Below are 24,169 nucleotides of genomic sequence, written 5' to 3'. Positions count from 1 at the left end.
ACTGCATGTTCTCACTCATATGTGGAAGCTAAAAAAGTTGGTCTTATAGTAGAATTATAGATAGAATAGTGGTTACTAGAGACTGGTGGGGGAAAGGGGTAGGGGAATGAGGAGAGGGGTGGTCAGAATACTAGAATACAGAATACAGACTACTAGATTTTTTGTTGGACCAACCATTTTTTCAAGGAACCCTAGTTCTTTTTAGTGGGAAATAGTACTTAGAAGCTACAATCGTGGGTTAGGAGGCAATCTGTTTTTGTCTGTATTTTTGTTATCACACATGTCATTGTAAAGTTTTCTTGTGCTTCCTGTATTGACTACATTTTATATAATGTGGTTTTATTTGAATTCTCAAGGCATTTCTGCCTGAAGTTTGGATTGTAGCATTTTAATACTTCTCAGTGTAGGTTTTCTCGCCTTACACATTACACATGTTCTTGGTTGGATTGTTTTACTCGAAAGTGTCATGGCAGGGACTGACCATAAAAGTGATATCATATTTTTAGAAACTAGTCTAAGATTCTGGTATAAACTTGATTCTTAGGTTTCGTGTCAGGTAACGAGTGATACAGATCCTCAGTCTCCCCACCCCATTCTCCTGGAGGCAGATACATAGGTCATAGAGCAAGAGTAAATTTCATTCTGGGCTCCACTATTTCTCTATGGGTAAAATTAGGAAAGAATAAACACCAGACTTGAAGTAGGAGAGAAGTAGCAAAACAAAATGTGGGGGAGTAAAATGAGGGAGAAGTGAGGAAGACAGTCTCTTCCCCCATTTACCTGTGGACAGGGCACAATATAGACAATAAATGTGTCTTTGATAGTCTTAGTGACTTGTCATAATTGTTGTGGTTTGTTTGTTTGGCTTTTAATGCCAGAGTGCCAGGGATAAAATGATGCAGTTAACTTGATTGCAGAGGTGGGGCCAGGCCTTAGGAAAACAATGGATCATTTGTTCTTGAAATTACTTTGGAAAAGAAGCACTTAGATGTTAGAGAACTCTGTTTAGAGAGCCCAGCACAGAGTTGTTTATCTTGATTTGACTGATTCATTTCAACATGGAAATTCCTAGGTGTTAAATTGTGGATTTCGTGTATCCTTTCAGGATGTACAGCATGCTGATATAGATTATATGGATGAGAGAAAGGACTTCACTTATGATCCAGTGAATTTTAAAGACTTCCCTGAGTTTGTTAACGACTTACACAGTAACGGACAGAAATTAGTCATCATTGTGGTATGTGCTGCCCTCTTTTTCCCCCAAACCAGGTATTTGCTCTTCCTTACCATTACACCCCATAGTCCTCCAATTCCCAGTCTCCTTTTAGGAGCTTAAAGCTAGTTTCTTCATTGTGCTTTTCCCCCCATTAGGATCCAGCCATCTCCAACAACTCTTCCCTAAGCAATCCCTATGGCCCCTATGACAGGGGTTCAGATATGAAGATATGGGTGAATGATTCAGATGGAGTGACTCCAATCATTGGGGAGGTAACTTGATGGGGAAGCTAGGGGCGGGGGGAGGGGCTACGGCAGTGTGTGTGTGTGTGTGTGTGTGTGTGTGTGTGTGTGTGTGTGTGTGACTGTTTTCTTGTACATTTTCAGATGCCTTATATATACTGGGAATTAGCTTTCCCTTGCCCTGTCATGCCCAAATGCCCACCACCATCCTAGCTCTTACATCCTTGTCACAGCAAAGTCTTTTTAAAGGACAGCTCACATGCTGAGCGTCCACTTCCTCACCCCCACTCATTATCATTAGTGCTTCAGCTGACTGACATCTACTTTCTTTCTTTCTTTTTTTTTTTTTTTTGTCCTTTTTTGTGACTGCGCTCAGCCAGTGAACGAACCGGCCATCCCTATATAGGATCCGAACCCGCGGCGGGAGCGCTACTGCGCTCCTAAGCGCTGCACTCTCCCGAGTGAGCCACGGGGTCGGCCCTGACATCTGCTTTCTTCCCCCATCTCTTCTCTGGCACTGCTCTGGCAAGTGGCACCAGTTACCTCCTCGCTGGAAAATCCAATGGAACTGTTTCATGACACTTCCTACTTGATTTCTCTTCAGTATTTGACAAGCTTGAACCCTTCTTTCTCCAACCTTTATTTGTTCTCATTTTCCATGATGGTGTTATCTGCTGGTTCATGTCTAATATCTCTGATGACCATTTCAGAGTATAGTGTCTGCTGGAAAATTGGATAGGAAAGTGACAGAGGAAAGTAAACGATGTCGGAATCAACAGCTTATAATGGGCCAGTTGAAGTTTACACGGTGCCCTCTCCTCTTCATTCAGTATTCCTAGAACTGGGAGTAGAGATCATGATAAGGAAGGGTGATCCGGGGTTGAAGATTAGCAAGTGAGACAAGGCCTTTGTTTTAGTCTTTTATTTTATGTTGCTATAACAGAAACACCTGAGACTGGGTAATTTATAAAGGAAAGAGGCTTATTTGGCTCACGATTCTGGGACAGCTGCATCTGGCATGGGCCTCAGGCTGCTTCTACTCATGGCGGAAAGTGGCAGGCAGCCGGCGGGTACAGGCAGATCACATGGCGAGAGGAAGCAAGAGAGAGAGAGAAGGTGCCAGGGTCTTTTTAAGCAACGAGCTCTTGTGGGAACGAATAGAGCGAGAACTCACTCATTAATCCCCCTCCTCCAGGGAGAGCATTAATCCATTCATGAGGGATCTGCCCCCATGACTCCATCAGTTTCCAACACTGCCACATTGGAGATCAAATTTCCACATAAGTTTTGGTGGGGACAACACATCCATACTCCGTCAGCCTTTATCCATGGATTAATTCATTAAGAACTTAACCATTTTTTAAAATAGATCTTTTCGTCAAGTGACTATTTGATTCTCTGTGGCATTTATTCTAAGTATTCTGAGTGCTTCACCTTCCTAACTGAAAAGGACCTATGCCTGGGTATCTCTGTTGCCATGACTATGCTACAAATTCCTTTGCAAAGCACTTATTTTATTCCATATTCATTTAATTTACTCTTATCAATGTTTTCATTTTTCTCCTTCAGGTCTGGCCTGGAAAAACTGTGTTTCCTGATTACACCAACCCTAACTGTGCTGTTTGGTGGACAGAGGAATTTGAGCTTTTCCACAGTCAAGTGGAGTTTGATGGGATTTGGATTGTGAGTTCTGAACACTTTGATTATTAGGTGACAAATGTTCAGATTGTGTATATCTGTATCTGTATCTCTGAGTCATGGAGCGTAGGGAGATGAGGAGGGAGGGGAAAGCAAGTCTGACAATAATTTCCAATATTCCCTATCTTGCTACCCAAATAATCTTAACAAAAATGTAGCTTAAAATCAAAAATCAGTATTTTAGTGCTGGAAGGAAACTCAGTCATTTTTTCCTAAGTCCAGCTTTCTTTCCTTTTACAAATAAATGAGCTGAAGTCACTATAGGTCATATACTCCTTACATTGTTTGTCACAAAGTGCACAAGTTGTTCATTTGCTAGCTCAAGACTTTTTCATTTGGGCACATCAGACAAATTGATCAGAGGTAAAGTACTTAGGTGCATGAAAGAACTGTGGCTGCTGTAAAGAGAAATGTCTCGTGTAATGTCAAATGAAAACAAATGCAACCTAGCTGGTGTTAAGCAAAATTTAGGGAGCTCTAGAGTTGAACCTTTTTTATTTATAAGAGAACTACAGAAAATTCAATTATTACAGATAACTAAAAAGATGAAAGCAAAAATCCTCTAAAATGATAGTGACCAAAGACATGTGCCATCAATATTTTGGTATGCATCTTTCCAGACCTCTCATTTTCACAGCTGTTGGCACATACTCTCTCCCTCCATATGTACATGTTTATGTATGTATGTGTATTTGTATGCATATATATATTCATACCTACATTTGGATATATAGAGCATGTATAAGTTGATATATATAAATCATATAAATTGAAATCTTTTTTCACCTAATATGCTTGGAAATTTTTCATTTTCAGTGATTATAGACATATGTCATTTTGAAAGGATTTTAAGAACATTCTCTATGAAGCCTTCAATGCGTAGAGAAGACAGAAACATCTGTTTGATTCTATATACATAAATACCCCCTTTAAAAAAGAATTATCTGGAATAATTTCTCTGATATCTCAAGAAAGAAAAAGACATCATTGTAAGGAAACATGTTACTTTTTCTTAACAGTTTTGTTCTTTGTCTTGTAGGATATGAATGAAGTGGCCAATTTTGTTGATGGTTCAGTTTCAGGATGTTCCACGAGCAGCCTAAATTATCCCCCATTTACTCCTAGTAAGTCTTGGTGGTCAGCAATGCATACTCGATATCTTAAATTTATGAGGATAGATTTGAACAACCTGGCAAGGGAGTTTGTACATAAATGTGCACAGGGAAAGGAAAATGTGAGTAATGTGTAAAAGAAACTAGGAAAGAAAATTAAAATACCCTACGCTTTTCTAAAGAGGCATAAAGTCAAAAGGAGCAATCTAGTCCTTTTACCTACAGTCCAAGTTATTTCTAAGGGAAGGTCCAGAGAGGATATGGTGCAGAAGCCAGAGGCTAGTGAGAGAAAGTGAGCCGAGATGCTGGGTACCGTTCAAGCTTTATTAAAGAAAGAAATCTGCTAGGCTGTACTCAAAGTAGCAGGCAGCCCAGGGCTGCCCTGAAAATGGGGACAGCACCAGGTGTGGGGGTGGTAGAGCTTATATTGGTATGTTGGCACCAAGAGCTGGGTGACCATCAAGGAGGGTCATTATGCTAATGTGCATCGAGGTAGAGAACTGCATCCTTGTGGAAGCAAAAGGGGTTTCTGTTTAAGTCAGGAGGCTTCTCATAAAGGGAAGCGGGGGAGGGGAGGAGGTGAGTGGTGACATTTTATACTTGGGCTTGTCTAGAGTGGCACTGGTTATGTTGCAGATCTATTAGCTAGAGATTAGTTTATGTCACTCTTGAGCGTGCACCCCCACAGGCCAGGGCTTACCAGAGAGAGACCAGATACTCAGGCTTGGTCTTCAGGTGAGGGTTAAGCCTGGTGATATCAGCAGTGTGAAGAACAGACATGAATCACAGGATGAAAGGAAACCAGCCCCTGGCCTGGGGGGTCAAAGTCAGTCAGTGAATGTGGTGCTCCTGAGCTTTGATTGGACTTTGAATAACACTGTCTCTCAGGGTGTGACCTCGAAGCACAGCAGTTGATTGAAGATAGCTAGAGGCTCAAAAACAAATTGTATCTTCATTGAGAAAGGAACAAGGATACTAGGATTATGATATCTCCTGAAGGCTTCAGTCTGATGTGAAAATAGAAAATTGGGACAGATAAGTCAGAATGGAATGTCAAGGGGCTTGGATGGGAGGCTAAACAATTCACACTTCATTCTTTTGGTGATAGAAGCTATTTACATTATAGTTAGAGCAAAGTAAGATAGTCAAGTGGTTTTGGAAATACTAATCTGATGAGGATCCAATATTCAGTAGAATTAGAAGACAGATCAGAAGCAAATAAGTCACTAAGATGCTATTGCAATAGTTAAGATCCAAAGGTAATTTGGATCTGAACCACAATGGGCAATGGGAGCAGAAAAGAATATATAAATGAAAGAGAGATTGGACATTATTCTTTCCATTATATGGTTGAGGGAGAGGAGTCAAATTAATTTAACTTTTGTACAATATTTGTAATCTTGGATCACTTAACTTATCTCAGTTTTGTTTGTTTGTTTTTTCTACTTATTTATTTTAACTTCTCAATATACATTGTAGTTGATTTTCCTGTCCCTTTACCTGTTCCTCTTTCCCCCCTCCCTCCCCCCCCACTACATCATATCTGTTCACTTGACTTAACAAGTTCAAGGAACTATTTTGATTGTTGTGTCTTCTTCCCCCCCTCACCCTTTATTTGTTTGTATATTTATTTATTTATTTATTTTTGGCTCCCACAAATAAGTGAGAACATGTGGTATTTCTCTTTCTGTGCCAAACTTGTTTCACTTAATATAATTTTCTCTAAGTCCATCTATGTTGTTGTGAATGGTAGTATTTCATTCTTTTTTATAGCAGAGTAGAATTCCATTGTGTAGATGTACCACTTTTCCTTATCCACTCATCAGATGATGGACATTTGGGCTGGTTCCAACTCTTGGCTATTGTAAATAGTGCTACAATAGACATGGGAGTGCAGGTATCTCTTCGGCATGATGATTTCCATTCCTCTGGATATATTCCCAGCAGTGGAATAACTGGGCCATATGGTGGATCTAGGTGTAATTGTTTGAGGAACTTCCATACCACTTTCCATAAAGGCTGCACCATTTTGCAGTACCACCAACAGTGTATGGGGGTTCCTTTTTCTCTGCAACCTTTCCAGCATTTGTCATTCTCAGTCTTTTGGATATTAGCCATCCTAACTGGAGTGAGATGGTATCTCAGAGTGGTTTTGATTTGCATTTCCTGAATGCTGAATGATGTTGAGCATTTTTTCATGTGTCTGTTGGCCATTTGTATATCTCAGTTTGAAGACTGTAGGTTGACACTCAAGTCTAACTGGATCCTCTTGCTTCCAAATGCCTGCTTCACATGAGAGCCCAAGTGGGAGGATGTATGTGGGTCAGTAGAGAAAGTACCCCAAACGTATGACCTTATGATAGTGAGGAACAGTATGATCATGTACAGATGGCCACAATAAGTTCCTGTCCAGGGGAGCCACCATTTCAGGTAAATGTGCATCTTAGGCTCTCACTGACTGATCCCCTTCTGTCTCAGGCATCCTGGATGTGTACCTGTTCCACAAGACCCTCTGCATGGATGCAGTGCAGCACTGGGGAAGACAATATGATGTCCACAATCTGTATGGCTACTCCATGGCCATTGCCACTGCAGAGTAAGAGCACTATTGCTATGGATTTATACACAACCAAATTATTGGTCTGCTGCATGCTGGGCCACTCATATGTGTTATTTTAAAAAGCTCTATGAGATAAATGTGGATGTCATTACTAAATGACTGAAGAAACTGCCTGGCACATAGGGAAGAAGGATTCAATCTATAATTTGTGAAATGTATAAAATAAATGAATGAATGAGCAAATGAATGAATGAAAAGTTGTAAGAAAGTTAAGAAACTTGTCCAAGGTCAAACAGCTAATAAATTCCAAAAGCAAAATTTAAGCCCTTTTCTCCATGAGTCTAAAGCCCCTGTGTTTTATCTTCTGACACACTGTGTAGGTGAGTACAGAGGGGTAAGTGACTTGTAGATGTCCATGTGCTTTGGGATTTTACATATTGGCTCAGCATCCTTCTACTGTGCTTTGTTCACCTTTGTGTGTGGACTCAAATTCTACAGTGAGGAAAAGGTATTGATATTTTATCCTACTTACTGTAACGGTGACAGCAGGAAACCAGACCAAAACCGCATTTCTTCATTAACAAAGCAATGGATGTAATTTTAGCCATTTTGAAAGTTGTTGAAAAAGTTGTACAGCAAAAGTTGTAAAATATATGTACAAATATAGACTTCTAATTTAAAACTATAGATGATACATTCTTATATTTAATTATGAAAGTACACACATTCATATATAATTTTAAAATGTCTTTTCTTATTACAAAATTATTATCAAAATGTTTCTGCTTAAAAAGGGTTTGTTTCAAAAGGCTGTTCATACGTCCATTTTTGTGTATGTGTGAAGTCTCATGACATGGCAGACCAATGCAAATGCATCTATGTAAAATTAAGATTCACCTTTGTTCTATAACAATTGTATACCTCTAGTTACTAACCTTTTCAAGCCTGCTTTTGAAATTTTTGGAAATAATGGGGTTAATGATGTGCATAAAACACCTTAAAACAAAACAAAACATGAACATACTTAATGGTGCAGAATGCTCCCGACAGCAACTCTAACCCTACTGGAGAGAATTAAAAGAGGAGAATATTGTTGCTGTATCCCCTGGCTGAGACAAGCTAAAATCACACATTAACTCCCTAAATTTCTCTCTCTTTCTAGTGCTGTCAAGACTGTGTTTCCTAATAAGAGAAGCTTCATTTTAACCCGTTCTACCTTTGCGGGATCTGGCAAGTTTGCAGCCCATTGGCTAGGAGACAATGCTGCCACCTGGGATGACCTTCAGTGGTCCATCCCTGGCATACTTGAGTTCAATCTTTTTGGTATTCCAATGGTGAGTCCTCATTCCAAGCTCTCTTATGAACCTCAATCCCCAGAAAGGCTTATTCTAGAAAGTTTTCAAACCATAAAGCTCCCCTTTCCTGCTTGCCATTGCCCAGGGATTTAATGTCTTGAGAGCATCTACTTTACCAACAACAGTATGTCTCTGATACCATGATGTTCCTTCCTGTACTGCTTTATGAAGGTACAAAGTGCAACCTTGATATTCCCTGGAACATTTCTTTCTATTAAAGTATAACATACACACAGAAAAGTGCACATATCCTTAAGTGTGCAGCTGATGAATTTCATGAACTGAACACATCTGTGTATCTAGCACCCAGATAAAGAAACATAACATTGCCAGCACCCTGGATGCTTTGGCATCTTTTAGTTAATTCAACATAGTCATTTATTGAGCCCCTACTGTGTTCAAGGTACTGAGCTAAGTATGCATGGTGAGGGTGGAGAAAAGCATAAATATAGTTAGAAAAACACCTTCTTTTTCCCCAAAGAGTTTACAATCTAGTAAGAGGAGACATATACATAAATAAATAATTACAACAAGCTAGGGTAAATGGGCCAATAGGGACATATGAGTTAAATGTTATGGGAGATCCTGAGAAAGGGATTTATTAACTGTCAAGATTATGAAGGACAAAGGGAATCAGGGGAGGAAGTCAAGAGAAACTTCATGGAAAAAATGGCAATTGAGTTTAACCTTGAAAAGTATGTATATTTCATCAGGCTAACAAGGGGAGAAGCCCATTTTAAGAATGAGAAATAAACATGAGCAAAAAATGCATGAGCGTGTCTGATGTGTCAGTAAGTATCGGTGTGTAGGACTGGAGTGAGAAATGAGGCTAAAAAGCTGGGTTTTGAAGAGATGATAGGATGGACAGCAAAGAGATCTTGGGAATTTTTGAGTAGGTGACTGACATGATCAGAGTTAGGCTTTAGAAAAATAATGCTGATAGCGGTGTGGTCAAGATAATAATATCAGCAGTGTTACAAGTTACTTTTCATCAAAAAGCTATCATATACCAAGTGTTTACTTACATTATCACATTACTTATTTACTAAAACCTTGTGTAGCTAATTAGTACCCACTTTAAAAAGTGAAGAAACTGAGGCACAGAAGGGTTAAGTAACTTACTGAAAGTCATCCAGCAGTAAAAAGTGAACAGAGGATATAACCCAATTCTGACCACACTCTGTTAGCCTTCTCAGTAAGAGGTTTAGCAAAGTTCATTTGGGAGGGTACCTGGTGGAAAGCAAGGGAGGGTGGTGGAAGTGAGAGTTACACACCCTGTCTGTGTGTCCTTCCAGGTGGGTCCTGATATATGTGGCTTTTCACTGGACACCTCTGAAGAGCTCTGCAGGCGGTGGATGCAGCTAGGAGCATTTTATCCATTTTCCAGGAATCACAATGGCCAAGGCTACAAGGTAAGGATCCCAGGACATATAGTCAAAATAAATATGGCATACATTAGGACTTGATCTACCTGTATCCCTGCCAAAAAATCTGCTGAGCCAACCTCTTACCCGCTGCTTCCCTTATGCTCCTTTGCACCACCATTTGCAATTAGCCAGGACCTGAGCTGTACCATTAAAGTGCCCTAGTGCCATAGCCTCTGCCACTTACTGCTACAGTCAAAGAAATGGTGAATCTGTCAAGGTTTTTCTTATGAAACTTCTGTACACTTAATGTACACTGCTCCTTTTGTAATAACAAGCTAATGAAGAAATACATTAAAATTATTTAAATGGAAGTCTCCCAAGAGAGCAATCCTGAAGAGTGAAATGAGGCAGGATAAATTGCAAGGCAGAGAATGACCGCTTACTTGGTGAGGTGGTCTCCCTTTCGCAGCTGTACTGCTCAGAGGCAAAGTTTGCAATCTAGGCTCCAGGCCATTCAGGAAGGTAATTCCTGGTTGTGATGTGTGGGGCCTAGAATTCTGCAGGGGCTTCTGCTATCCCATAGCTAAACCACAATTACAAACAATTACTATTCCTCCCAGGACCAGGATCCTGCCGCCTTTGGAGCTGACTCCCTGCTGTTAAATTCCTCCAGGCATTACCTGAACATTCGCTACACTCTACTGCCCTATCTCTATACTCTCTTCTACCGCGCTCACAGCCGGGGGGACACAGTGGCCAGGCCCCTTCTGCATGAGTAAGTTCACCTAACCCAAAGGAATTCTGTCAATGCAAATGGAGTGACATTGACTATATCATCAAATATCAGAGTAAAAATTGAAACAATTCAGGCAGTTATTCACATATATATTTAACTGGAATATCCAGCTGGTATCTGTAACCGCCTAGATATTATTCTAGGGATATATGTAAGCATTATAGCATGTTTCCTTTTGGGGGGAGATAAAGAGTAAAAGTCATGGGACTTAGGATCTTTTCTCTGTTTTGCCACTAACTAACTCTCTGTCTTAGACAAATTCCTTAAGCTTTTTCATCCTTAGTAAAGGATGAAATTTAGTCCTAATTTAAAGATTTAGTCTTAATTTAAAGGATTTGATAGCTTTAGTCTTTATTAGTCTCAGTAAAGTGTATTTATTAATTTTAGTTTTAATTTAAAGACTTAGTCTTAAATTTAAAAGATTTCAATTTAGTCTTAATTTAAAAGATTTGATAGCTTGATGTGGTCTCTTCTGTAATGCATAATGATGCCAGGACTATCTTCAAGCTCTAGAAATGAGCCTGTAACTTGCATGCAAATAAGAATATTATAAAGGATTTCTAGAATTCCAGAATTCTTATTTGTCAGCTGTAAGCGTCTCTAATTTAACTCCAAACATGTTACTTAAGCACCTTCCCTTGTCAAAATACAGTTGACTCCCTAATGTGTATGACACATGAGGCCCTCAGGTACATATCTGTACTGTTATATATTTATTTTTTTGTAAAGTCTTTGCTAATACCTGGAATTTCCTGTTAAGAGGGAGATATCCTAAAAGAGAAAAGAATAAAGTTTTAAATTATCTGATATTTTTTGTGATCAGATCCAGGTCCTTTTTTCACAGTCAGCTGAAGTTCTGAAATACATTGACTATTTTACTTATATTTTTTAAAGGGGATATGACAAATAGAATGACAGCCTGGGGCCTGCCTAGGAGGGACACTGAAATAGGAGCTCCTGTCTAACCCAAAGGAAGACTAGGAGGGCATGTGGGTTGGGAGAGTGGATCGATCAGAGGGTGGGGAGGAGTAGGTGTCACAGGATAATCTGGGGGGTTTGCCCAGGCAGGTAACCTGCATGCTTTGGACAGGGCAGGGGGAGAGCTGCCAGGAAGCACTGGCCCAAATCTCAGTGACCCATCTCTCTGGCCTCCAGGTTCTACGGGGACAGCAGCACTTGGGATGTGCACCGACAGTTTTTGTGGGGGCCGGGCCTCCTCATCACTCCAGTACTGGATGAGGCAAGTGCTCCCGCACAGATATGCTGACACTCTCTGCTTCCTTTCCCACTGCCCTCCAAACTCCTCTCTCCTCTGTATTCCAAACCCATTTCCAACATCTGTGCCTGAGTCAGCCTTGAAGAGAGTGTGCTGGGATTCTGGGAAGTTAGACGTCTGACAGTTACACATTTTCCTCTCTAGAAGTCTCTTTTCTCGACCAAGTTCCTAACCAGTGTAGAAGCAGCTACTGGCAGCTCTACATTTGGGAATGGTCCTATGTGTTGTCAGATTCTCATGGCAAATCATGGCTTGCTCTGTGATGTACAGGCAGAGTGGAGGAGTGGCCTGCACTGCTCCAAAGTCAGACTGCTCAGGTGTGCTTGTTGTCTCTGCACTTAGTCCCTGCATGATCTGGAGCAGGTTGTTGTGCTGGTTTCTTATCTGCATAGGTCGGGTAATAATAGTATCTACCACGCAAAGCCGGAAGTTTTGCCACAGTAAGTGCTCCATTATAATTGTTATTACTGTTATTACTACTACTACTACTGCTATTATTATTACCGTTGTTATTCCTAATGTGTTCCCATTTGGCATTTTTCTCTGGGTTGCCAAGTGATGGCTTCTATTTATATTAGAGGAAAGGCAAAAGAAAGGCATGATCTGAAAGCAGAGAAAAGAAGGGCCATTTCTGCCCTCTTTTGATATGGTTAAGAAGTTCCCTAGGGAATACTAAGAAACCCATTTTATTGCCCTCAAAGACAATACTTTGCTTTAATTTCAGGGTGCAGAGAAAGTGACAGCATATTTGCCTGATGCTGTCTGGTATGACTATGAGACAGTAAGTAGCTTTGACTTTTCTTAAACTCCTCAAGATTGCAGCTGCAGCTGCATAGACAAGACACATCCATCCATATACTGAGAAGTTTTTCTGTAGTGTTCTCTGTAATTTCATAGTAGAGCCTGGATAGAGTGAGCCTAAGTCACTTAACATCAGTCATGATGAAATCTGAAGAAAATATTATACATACATTCATATACTTTATGGTATACATTCATATACTTTATTCAGCAATAAGATAAAGACTTAAATAGTATCAGATGGGCAAATATTGGAGGGACTGATGGACAATTTGAGCTCGGTCAGGAATCAGATCACTTGTTTGGAGCTGTCAGTTTGCTTAATACTCATGTGTATCCAACAGCCTCAGCATGGCATCAGTGTCCTCACAGGCACCCAACTGATGACAGACATGCTGTTCCCAGTTTTTGTCCTTCTCCTGTTTGATTACCTAACCAGACAATAATTCAGCTAAGTGGGAGAGGGAGAGAGCTGTGGAGGGAGGTCAGTGGAGGTGCATGTGCTGTCAGGCCAGAGTGTTTGATTTATCTGCCTATGTCAGGGAGAACGGGTGAGATGGAGGAAGCAGAGCATCGAGATGGAACTTCCTGGAGACAAAATCGGACTTCACCTTCGAGGAGGCTACATCTTCCCCACGCAACAGCCAAATGCAACCACCGTGGCCAGGTAGAGCATGGCTGCAAGTGTCCTTTAAGGGGGAAGCTGACAAAGCTGGCCATTTCTGTCCCCATCTGTTGACCATGCAGAGGATGCTGAAGCACCATGTGGAGCGTGGGGAGGAAGAGTCCTGTGTGGGTTCATCAAACTCTGTCCTTGGATGTCCTTTGGCCTCTTCTCAAGAAGGTGTTGATTTAGAGCTGCCCCCAGATGAATTGTGGAATACCTTGATCCCTTCTGTTTCTTAAACGCTCTGAATTTGTCCTCAAAACACACTGACAGCTAGGGTGGTCAGCCTTCCTGGTTTGCCTAGGATTGTTGCGCTTTTAGTACAGAAAGTCTCAGGTCTTGGGATACCTCTTAATTCTTGGCAAAGCAGGTCAGTTGGTCACCCTACCTGCCTTGGCTGGGCCATGCCTCCCTCCGTGGTTCTCTGCTTTTGACTCACTCATTCTCACTTCCAGGGAGTCAGGATCCACTTTCCTTCCTCCTCTAATCTCAACTTCCCATACCTTTTCTCCCACTGAGCCATTTCCTCCTTATGATTCAAAACTCACCTTCTCCCGCTAACCTCAAATCTCCCCCGTATCACTGATTTTTCCTTTATACTTTTTTGATTTCAGAATTATAGACTCCATCTGTACTAAAGAGGTGCATATTTATATCTTTGTGTCCCTAAAAGCATTAGCTTCCTTGCTTTTAACAGACTGAGAGCTCTTTGGTTGCTGGAAATCTGTCTTTTCTTTTGAACCTCCATTACTACCTTAATTTTTCAAATTGTTCTTTTTATGATACTGATGGGAAATATACCTAAATCTAATACCAATTGGTTTCTTTTTCTTTAATTGTTCATCTTCAGGCTGTTCCCACACACTAATACCAAAATTATCTTTCCAAAATGAAAATTTCCTCTTCTTGAAGTCCAAACTCTTTCATTGTTAGTGTATTCAAGGCCAATCACAATCTGGTTCCAAGTTACCTCAACAACTGTATCTCCTGCCACACCTTAATATACATACAGACCAGCCATGCCAAGAATCTTGCTATTCCCTAAACATACCCATCTGTTTTACTGCATTTTGGTCTCTTGGATATATCCCTTATTTTCTCGAAAGCCCAACAATGTTTTAATGGGAAGATGTGTTGTAATTTACCTAGGCTCAAATTGGCGGGTGGGTCCTCCAGAATATTTAGTCCGCCATATTTCCGGAGGTGCCATTCTGGACGTGTATAGTATCTTAACTTTTATGTTCCTATTTACTTTCTGTCTTGATTATTTGGTGAGTGTGTCTAATCTTTTTTGTGTAACATTTAAGGTCATCAAGCTCAGGAGTTGTGATTTATTCATCTTTGTATCTCCTTGACTGTCTAGCAATGACAGCCACTCAATGCATCAATCTTTTGTTGATAACAGAACCAGACTTGCAGAGTGGAAGGCTGAGCTGTGAAAGCGTTCAGTGGGAAGGGGAGGCCAGCAAGGCACACATGAGGAGCAGGAAATTGGGAGGTAGACTAGAGGACTGGCAACATGAGCAGACATTCCAAACAAAATTGCTCTCTTTTCCCCCTCTTTCTCTACGCCCATCTATTTCACCATCTCTTTGAGTAGTGTTTTGCATTTCCTGTTCTAAGATATACAGCAGATAATTAGGATGTTTTTTTTCCTCAAAATAGACTAAAAGTAAATAATCAAATATGGAAAGTTGCCACTATATAGATGGATCTTATTGTAATTTTGTTGCTTTCTGAGTAAAAGTGGTTCTTAGGGAGGGAGAAGTACGTCTCCCTCACAGCAGTTGACGCTTCTCCTGCGGGTAACGCATTTAAAATGATCTGGTGGAACCAATTATTGTCTAGGAGTTCTTTGTCTTCCAGCTGTCTGTATTCTAAACAATTGTGGCAACAGCAGCTTTTATTGAAGCTATTGCAGTGATTCTGGTGCTTAAATTCTTGCCTCTTACGTAGATATTTATTGCTAATGTTTGGGTTTTTCTACCTCCTGTGATGTTATTGAAACTAGAGAAAGATACGCCTGTTGATCTTGCCTTTGTGCCTTTGGGCAGGGTTATCTGCCACTGGTAACGTTTCCCATTTGAAATTTGATGGAAACAGTCCCAGCTCATTTGGCAAAATTCTCTGAGTCCTAAGTCTTTGCCTTTTACATAAATCTTCTTCCCCACAGTCGACAGAACCCTCTTGGTCTTATCATCGCCCTAGATGAGAACAAAGAAGCAAAAGGTGAACTTTTCTGGGATGATGGGGAAACGGAAGGTGAGCCCTGTTGTAATAATGGTGCTGTTTCCCTACCTGCAGATTCAAATTATGGCCCTCACTCCTGCTGGTCATTCCACTGTGGGAGAAGTCTCACCAGACATGGTAGCAAAAGCCACTCGAGAGAATTTGTTTCCGATTGCACTGTTCAGGGGTAGTGGCAGATGAACCACAGATGGAAGGAAAACATTTTTCTGTCTCAGAATTCTCCCACTGGCCAGCGAGATACATTGTGTGTGTGTGTGTGTGTGTGTGTGTGTGTGTGTGTGTGTGTGTGTGTGTGTGTGTAAAATAAGCTCTCTTTTTATTGTCCGTGGGCATCTGGAAGAGATGTTTTCAACACTGTTCCTGTAATTCAATGTACATATCTTCCCACCAAAATACTTATGAATAAATGTTGATGATATGAAAAACATATCCATGCCAATGAGGCAGTGAGAATACACTTTTCTGGTGTATGTACATCTAGCCATGATTTTTAGCACATTTTTTCTAGCTCGAGTATATAAACAATTCTTGTGGAATTAGGAAATAGATGTCCTTGAAGCATATACTGTGAAAGCACTTGGAAGGGAATCTTTTCAAGGTTATGGTAGGAAGGAGAAGCAGTGGCTTGACTTTGCAGACTCTGTCCATAATCTTGTCATTTTCAAGATGTAGCTTTATTTATTTATTTATTCATTTGATTTTAAAGTATTTAATTGACAAAGGAAGATTGAATATATTCAAGGTGTGCGAAGTGATCATTTGATATATGTATTTGTTATGTAATGATCACCACAAATTAACACATCCATCACCACCCGTGCTGTACATTAGATCCCCAAAACTTGTTCATCTTATAACTAAAGGTTTATATCCTTTGACCATCGTTTCCCATTTCCCCCATTCCCCAGCCCCTGACAACTACCATTTTACTCTCTGCTTCTGTGAGTTCAAATTTTTAGATTCCACATATACATGAGATTATACAGTATTTGTCTTTCTGTGTGTGGCTTTTTTCACTTATTATAATGTTCTCCAGGCTCATCCATGTTATTGCAAAAGGTGGGATTTCTTTCCTTTTACAGCTAAATAGTATTCCATTGTACATATGTACCATGATTTCTTTATTCATTCATCTGTTGATGGACACTTAGGTTGTTTACATATCTTGGCTATTGTGAAAAATAAATTAAAAACTTAAACATAAGGGTTGAAACCCTAAAACTCCTAGAATAAAACATAGAGAAAAAGTTCCCTGTCATTTGTCTTGAGGATGATTTTTTGGAGACGATACCAAAATCATAAGCAATAAAAGCAAAAATAACAACTGAAGCTGCATCAAACTAAAAAACTTCGGCGCAGCAAAAGAAACAATCAAAAAAGGGAAAAAGCAACCTAAGGAATGGGAGAAAATATTTGCAAACCATATATCTGAGCATATGTTAATATCAAAAATGTATAGGGAATTCATGGAATTCAATAGCAAAAGAACAAATAACCCAATTAAAAATTGGGCAAAGATGGGCTGGCCCCGTGGCTCACTTGGGAGAGATTGGTGCTGGTAGCGCCAAGGCTGCAGGTTCGGATCCTATATAGGGATGGCCGGTGCGCTCACTGGCTGAGCATGGTGTGGACCACACTGTGCCAAGGGCTGCAATCCCTTTACCGGTCAGAAGAAAAAAAAAAATGGACAAAGAGTCTGAACAGATGTTTTTCCAATGAAGGCATACAAATGGCCTTATATGAAAAGATGCTCACCATCACTAATCAGCAGGGAGATACAGATCAAAAACAGCAGTGAGATATCACCTTATACCTGTTAGAATGGCTATTTTGGAAAAGACAAGAGATAGGTGTTGGCAAAGTGTGGAGAAAATAGAACCCTTGTACATAGTTGGTAGGAATATGAGTTGGTACAGCCATTATAGAAAACAGTATGGAGATTCCTCAAAAAAATAAAAATAGGACTACCATACAATTTAGCAATCTCACTTCTGGATGTATGTCCAAAGGAAACGAAATCAGGATGTCAAAGAGATATCTGCACCCCCATGTTCATTGCAATGTTATTCACGATAGCAAGATATGGAAACAACCTAAGTGTCCATCGACGGATGAATGTATAGAGAAATTGTGGTATGTGTATATAGTGGAATATTATTTGGCTATAAAAAGAAGGAAACCCTAACATTTGTAACATAGAGATGCAGCATTAAGGAGAGGCAGGGTGAAATCTGTTGCTCTGTGGTGGGAAGGCCAGAGTCTGACTTGTTTTTCTCTTGCTTTCAGATACTGTGGCTAATAATGCTTATATTTTATGTGAGTTTTCCTTCACCCAAGTGAGTAACATATTTTTATGAATTTTAGGTGTGGGCTTTGCCTGACTTTAGCAGATATGTGTTTGGGTATATGTGTGATTATATTTGTAGCTTCATATACATTTGTGACTACAGGTGAGCACATTTTCATTTATGACTTAACTCCCAATAATTGAATCATCCATGTTGTATCAAAAGAAGACAATAATATAAACAATGAAAGCAGCTAGTGTTTCTAGATATAGTTTTAGAAAGTGTGTGTGCATTTCTGATTTTTTTTTTTCGCTCAAGGGATTATTAAAATAAGTTTATACTCCTAGAGCACACGTTACTACGGAAAGCTAAGAGGCATACAAGCAGTCGGGAGTATCTGGTCTAGAATGAAATATTTGAGAGACTCGAGAATCTGTGTATTACGGGCATACCTTTGTGCTTTATTGTTTTGCAGAACTACTTGGATGTGAAGGTTTTACAATCAAACTACCAGGACCCCAATAATTTAGCATTTAAGGAGATTAAAATCCTTGGGACACAGGAACCTAGCAATGTTGTAGTGAAACACAATGGTGTCCAAAGTCAAACTTCTCCTACAGTCACTTATGATTCTGATGTGCAGGTAAAAATCCATTTTGTTGAGATGGTTTATCCAAAAATTCTCCATAGCATCATGGTATTCCTAAGGTTGCATGGATTTCTAAAAGACCAGAGTATACTCTGAAGCTTGTGGTGAGAAAGTCAGTGGTTTGAGAATGAAAACAGAAGTGATGAGGTGGGCAGAATGAGCTGGGGAGCTGCTGAGGAACGGGGATAAGGAAAAAAGGTCATTCTGTTCTTACTGCCTTCTCTGCCCCTCAGTGTCCTGTTCTCTCTGACTGGTTTCACTTTCAAAGAAATAGTAAAGATGCAACATAAAAGAGCAAAGTCAGGAAAGTGGGGAACAGGATTAGAGGAAAAGTGGATCTGAGAGCTGCTGGCTGATGGTGGAAGGGTAGAAGTGCAAAGTAGAGTCCCATTAAACCAAAATTTTAAAGTGCATTTTTAAAAACTGTATTAAGAGATACAGACTCTCACTCCAACACAAACATTTTTATGAAATATTTTAAGAAAAGTAATTTGATAATACTAGCTAATGGCTTCTTATTTTGTCAGATGATAATAATAAAATAATTTCTCCTTAGTTGTAAGGAGACCTGACACTTCTGAACAGTTTGTAATCAGATGATTTTGCCAACTCACCAGTTTTGCAGTCAGCAAAACTGAGATGTAAAGAATGGTCTCAGAAGAGTAGGGATGAGAACTTAGGCCACACGATTCTCACGTGATTCTTATTGCTGTGTGCACGCCACCACTCCAGATCAATAGGGGACATTGGTTTGAGGAGTGCAGGGCAAGGAGGTCAGCTCGATTTGGGATGACACTATGTATTTGTGTGTGTTATGCTGCAAAGGGAAGTGTGCGGGAGAGCTTTCCTGACAAAATATACAGGAGAAGAGAAGTCCGAGGAGGAAAGAAAAGGGGTGATCACAGCAGGCTTTATTTGTCCTACTTCTTTTCACTATGCCACGTACAAGATGCTGATACCGTTGTGACATTTGCCCTTGCTGCCGCTGAATGGTTCTCTCCACCATACAGCTCCGTTCATATAAGCCACAATTGTATGTTACTTTGTTGAGTTACTTTGTTTTTCCGTTTCTTTTACTAAAAGCTTCAGATCTTGCAAGGCTTTTGTCCTGAGGAGGAACTTTCTAATGACGTCCCCATTTTCACAGGTTGCCATTATCAAAGAAATTGATCTCCTCTTGGGAGAAGCATACACAGTGGAGTGGGATGTAAAGATAAAGGAAGAAGAAAAAATAGACTGTTATCCTGATGAGGATGGTATTTCTGCAGAAAACTGTGAGGCCCGTGGCTGTGTCTGGAAGGTAACCATGTTGTTGGTATTAATGTAGATTAAAATTCTCTACACTTAACTTGCAATTTTATGGGCATACACTAGTACCTATGTAACTACTTAAAATCCATAGAAAGAAAGGACTTCCAAAGGAACTTATATGTATGTGAAGAGTAGGTGGAGACAAGGGGTGGGACTTCTTGAAATAAATATTTTGCTTAGAGACCAGGAATTTAAATTAATGTCATTACCAAATGATATACACTACAAGCAAATGAGTGGTGGTCTGGCTTTATCTCCCTACAAATGGACTTATCTAACCCTTTTTATTTGATAATTCTAGGAGCACATGCTGATCTATGAATTTTGCCTTACATTTCAGGAATCCAGTTCTGGGGCTCCTTTCTGCTATTTTGTTACTGATCTATACGATGTCAGCGATGTTCAGTATAGTTCACATGGGGCCACAGCTGACATCTCCTTAAAGTCTTATTCTGCCAACACCTTGCCCTCCACACCTGTGAATCCCCTCCGCCTGCAGGTGACCTATCATAAGAATGAAATGCTGCAGTTTAAGGTAAACACAGTATATGTATCAGGTACTGACTAGGCCCTTTTGAGTTTCATTACTTTTTGCTGGTCAAGGTTGCAGAAGCCTAATATAAGTTTACTCTTCTAAGTTAATCATGCTACATGATTAGAGATTAGATTGAGAAGACTCGATCATTATCCTGAGTAACAAGAAGCCATTGATGAGACCTGTCCTAATTTGCATTTTGAAAAGATTGTTGTGGTTACTGTAAGAAAGATGGTTGGGCAACCAGAGTTGATATGGAGAGGTAAATTAAGATCCAGTGACTGATTGCAAGAAGATGATGAAGAGGAAGGAAACATCAAGAATAATTACCATGTTTCTAGTTTGTGTATGTAGATGTTAGTGACATTAACTGGAATGGGGAATATGGACAAGGTTTGTACTTGGTCAATGTAAAATGATGAATTTGGTTTTGGACACTGAATTTGGGATATCTGCAAAATAGCCACCAAAGTACAATGATTTCTTTCCCTTCTATGGTTTAATTACATCCAAGGACTAGGGATAGACTGGCTGTTCTTATGTCTGTTTCTCTATTAAACCGTAAGCTTCTCATGAACAGGAATTTGTCCTTTTACCTTTGTGCTTATGAAATCTAACACACAGCCTGGTAAATAGTAAGCACTCACATGCTGAAAGAGTTCAAGCCAGTGTGGCATTGCCTTAAAGGTTCTTTTTAATCTGACATCGACCTGAACTTGGACTTCTTTTACATCCTGTAAAGCAGGATGACGCTCTTTTGTATTTGTATCCTCACCATAGCACTGGTGTGTGGTGGCACCTAATGGGTTTGAAACGAATGGACTTGCTTGGGTTTCTAGCCTCAACACTTGCCTGCTCTACCTCTTGACCAGACAGTAGCTCTCTCCCAAACATTTGCCTCTTTCTGAGCCCACTTTAATACTCTGTGCCTCAGCATTTGTTATTTCTTTACCAGAATGAGTAGGATGTGCTTGATTAATGTCTGCCAAGCCTTTAAGACTCAGCTTGTATTTTTGTCATGAAACCATCTCAGTCTCCCAGAAACAATGTTATGCATTTCCTTCCCTGTGACCTCACAGCACTTCTGCATAGCTATACTTGAGGACTTTCCCAGCTGTTGAGCATAGTTCTTTCACTTCTCATTAGCATGTGAGTTTTGTAAAACAATAACCTTGTCTTGTTTGGTTCATATCCCTAGTGTACCAGGGATACACTGTATAGTATCATGCAGGATATTGTAGGTATTCAATGAATTAATTTAGATATTTTCAGCAAGGACATCTATTTTAATCAAATAGAGTTCATATTTTTTTGAAAGATTTTTTTTTTCAATTCAGAAAAGTATTCAGGTATTCACATACATCCATGCCTACACATAAAGTAATAAATAATATATTTATAAATTCAACACTTATTCTAATAATTTCCCAAGACAGCACCAATGTCAAAGTGAATGTAATAAAGGCCTTAAAAATGAGATATGATAGACTCAGACTTAAATGTTAAACCTGATGTTGTTCTTTGATATGTTAATTAAATCCAAGGTATCATGAGCTCAAGGAAGACAAAAAACATAGCACTGGACTCTGTCAAAGACAGGAAGGTTCTGCTGAGGGTATAGGCTTATCCTTCCCTAAAATCTGTTTCCTTTGGCCTAGATTTATGATCCCAACAACAAACGGTATGAAGTCCCAGTCCCTCTGAACATACCCGATGTTCCATCCAGCACTTCTGAGAGTCAACTCTATGACGTGCTCATTAAGAAGAATCCATTTGGGATTGAAATTCGCCGGAAGAGTACAGGCACTGTAATGTAAGTGCCTTCTAATCTGACTCAGAACTGATGGTTACCTGTACATTCACTGGCAAGTCCATTGTCCTTGGAGACATCCTGGCTCAGAGCATCACACTGTACATTTACAGGTCCATGACTAACTTATTTCTTTCAGGTCTGTTCTTATCAGAAATCTTTAGCATCAATGAATATTTACTGAGGCAGTTGCATGTACTTGGGGATTCATACAACAAATGGTTATGGGGTGCCTTCTCTATATTAGGTGCTGTTCTAGGCACTATGGTTGTAGACAGATGTCTCTCTTCTCATGATAAAAAAAATAAGTAAATAACAAAGGTAATGGAAGTTGAGATAGTGATAACTGCTATGTAAGAAAAAGAGCAGAGTAATCGAAAGTTATGGGGAGGTTACTGCTTTTGATACTGTGGCCAGAGAAGGTCTTTCTGAGAAGATGACATTTAAAATGCGACCTGGATGAGGAAAAGGATCCACCCATGTGGAGATCTGGGGGAAGGGGGAAGCTTTTCAGACAGAGGGACTACTACGTGCATAGGCCGTGAGGCAGGAGCAAAGTTGGCATTTAGGGAACAGAAATATTCTAAGGTAGCTGGAGCGATGTAGTAAATAAGGAGGGAACAGTGGGAGATGAAGCTGGGGGTGTGAGGTGGGCTTCAGGTCAGGGTCAGCCTTGAAGGCTTCAAAAGGTGTTTTCATGAGAAAGCCACTAAAGTGTAAACAGGGGATGACATGATGTGATATACTTTAAAAAGTATCACTCTGGGTGCTGTGTAGGAAGGCAGGGGACCCAAAGTGGGAAGTAGGGCTGGTACGGAGTGCCAGCAGTTGAGATGTGAGAAGGGATTGGGTCTGGGACTCTGGAGGTCGCACCGCAAGGAGGCAGTGACAGAAGGAAATAGAAGAATGAAGGATGACTCATGGGCTTCTGGCAAGGATATCTATGATTCCTTCAATCAGACAGAGTTATGGGGGAAATGAGCAGATTCTGACTGGTGGGGAGAAAATCCAGGGTTCTGTTGTCCTTGAAAAGTCAGCTGCTTGAAGCCAAAAGAAAAGCCCATTTTTTTTTCTTCTAAATCTACCTTTGTGTGTTGCAGCTGGGACTCTCAGCTGCTTGGCTTCACCTTCAATGACATGTTCATCCGCATCTCCACCCGCCTTCCCTCTGGATACCTCTATGGTTTTGGGGAAACTGAGCACACAGCCTTTAGGAGAGATTTAAACTGGCACACATGGGGGATGTTTTCCCGAGACCAACCCCCTGGGGTAAGGATCCCTGTCTCTGCCGCTGTCCACCCACACTGTGTCCACTTTGTGCTTGATCTTCCTGGACTCAACGTGGATTGTCACCTTCTGCTTTTACACAAGCGAGCCAGTTCTCAGGCTCCGTTGTTTCCACGTGTCTAACCTATTTCATGGGGAAGACTAGATCCATCTCAGTGATCATTTGAGTTTCTTTCTCAGCCACAATGTCTTTTAACCTCCTACTGCTTCTCCTCCTTGACTCTCTAGTACAAGAAGAATTGCTATGGTGTCCACCCCTACTACATGGCACTGGAGGAGGATGGCAGTGCCCACGGAGTGCTCCTGCTGAACAGCAATGCCATGGGTAAGATGGTGCCAGCATCTACTCTTATTTTTGTCCACCAATCATTCTTGAGTGACTTCAGAAGATGTTTGATCTAGCTGCCTCCCGAAGTCAAAATTATCATCTATGGGTAGTGTTCCCTCCCCTTTCTGGGTATACTTCTGTTTATTTTAGTCCAGTGACATGTGATAACAAGATTTAACCCAACTCTGATTTTGGCAAAAATCACATTAAAATCAAGTAAGTCTAAAATATCCTGGAGGTCAGTTAGTGGGAGCCATCTACATAATTTGAATTGGTGGTGAATCTATGGATCAGAGCAGTCACTCTTGGAGTTTGAGGTTGTGAAGAAAATCTGTATGGTATATAGATAGAAAAGGAGTGGAAAATAAGGGATATGGGGAAAAACATGTATTAAAAATTGGTGAAATATGTATCATACCTGAGTTAGTAGTAGTGTACTGATGTCAGTTGCCTGGGATGTCAGTTGCCTGGTTTTGACAAAGTACAGTGGTTATATAAGAAACTATCATTGAGGAAACTGGGTTAAGTATACACAGGAACTTTCACTACTATTTTTGCAACTTCTTATGAGTCTTAAACTATCCTTAGATAGCAGTTATAATAATAATTTTAGAAGAATAG

General features: G+C 40.2%; 1 protein-coding gene across 1 annotated transcript in view; it reads left to right on the top strand.

Annotated features, from left to right (window-relative positions):
- MGAM (maltase-glucoamylase) overlaps positions 1-24,169 on the top strand; it is a 62,103-nt gene that overhangs the window by 16,113 nt on the left and 21,821 nt on the right. The window contains exons 10-28 of the mRNA XM_063098774.1: positions 1,106-1,237; positions 1,372-1,488; positions 3,028-3,141; positions 4,196-4,280; positions 6,747-6,864; positions 7,991-8,162; positions 9,479-9,595; positions 10,171-10,325; positions 11,502-11,586; positions 12,347-12,403; positions 12,966-13,090; positions 15,264-15,352; positions 17,627-17,676; positions 18,104-18,271; positions 19,425-19,588; positions 19,937-20,123; positions 21,782-21,936; positions 23,034-23,202; positions 23,449-23,545. Of these exons, the coding sequence (XP_062954844.1) occupies positions 1,106-1,237; positions 1,372-1,488; positions 3,028-3,141; positions 4,196-4,280; positions 6,747-6,864; positions 7,991-8,162; positions 9,479-9,595; positions 10,171-10,325; positions 11,502-11,586; positions 12,347-12,403; positions 12,966-13,090; positions 15,264-15,352; positions 17,627-17,676; positions 18,104-18,271; positions 19,425-19,588; positions 19,937-20,123; positions 21,782-21,936; positions 23,034-23,202; positions 23,449-23,545 (2,356 nt within the window). The remainder of the gene's footprint in view (positions 1-1,105; positions 1,238-1,371; positions 1,489-3,027; positions 3,142-4,195; positions 4,281-6,746; positions 6,865-7,990; positions 8,163-9,478; positions 9,596-10,170; positions 10,326-11,501; positions 11,587-12,346; positions 12,404-12,965; positions 13,091-15,263; positions 15,353-17,626; positions 17,677-18,103; positions 18,272-19,424; positions 19,589-19,936; positions 20,124-21,781; positions 21,937-23,033; positions 23,203-23,448; positions 23,546-24,169) is intronic.

Source organism: Cynocephalus volans, chromosome 6 (assembly GCF_027409185.1).
Source record: "Cynocephalus volans isolate mCynVol1 chromosome 6, mCynVol1.pri, whole genome shotgun sequence".
In the NCBI taxonomy this organism is placed as follows: Eukaryota; Metazoa; Chordata; class Mammalia; order Dermoptera; family Cynocephalidae; genus Cynocephalus; species Cynocephalus volans.
This window is presented reverse-complemented; position numbering and strand designations above follow the sequence as displayed.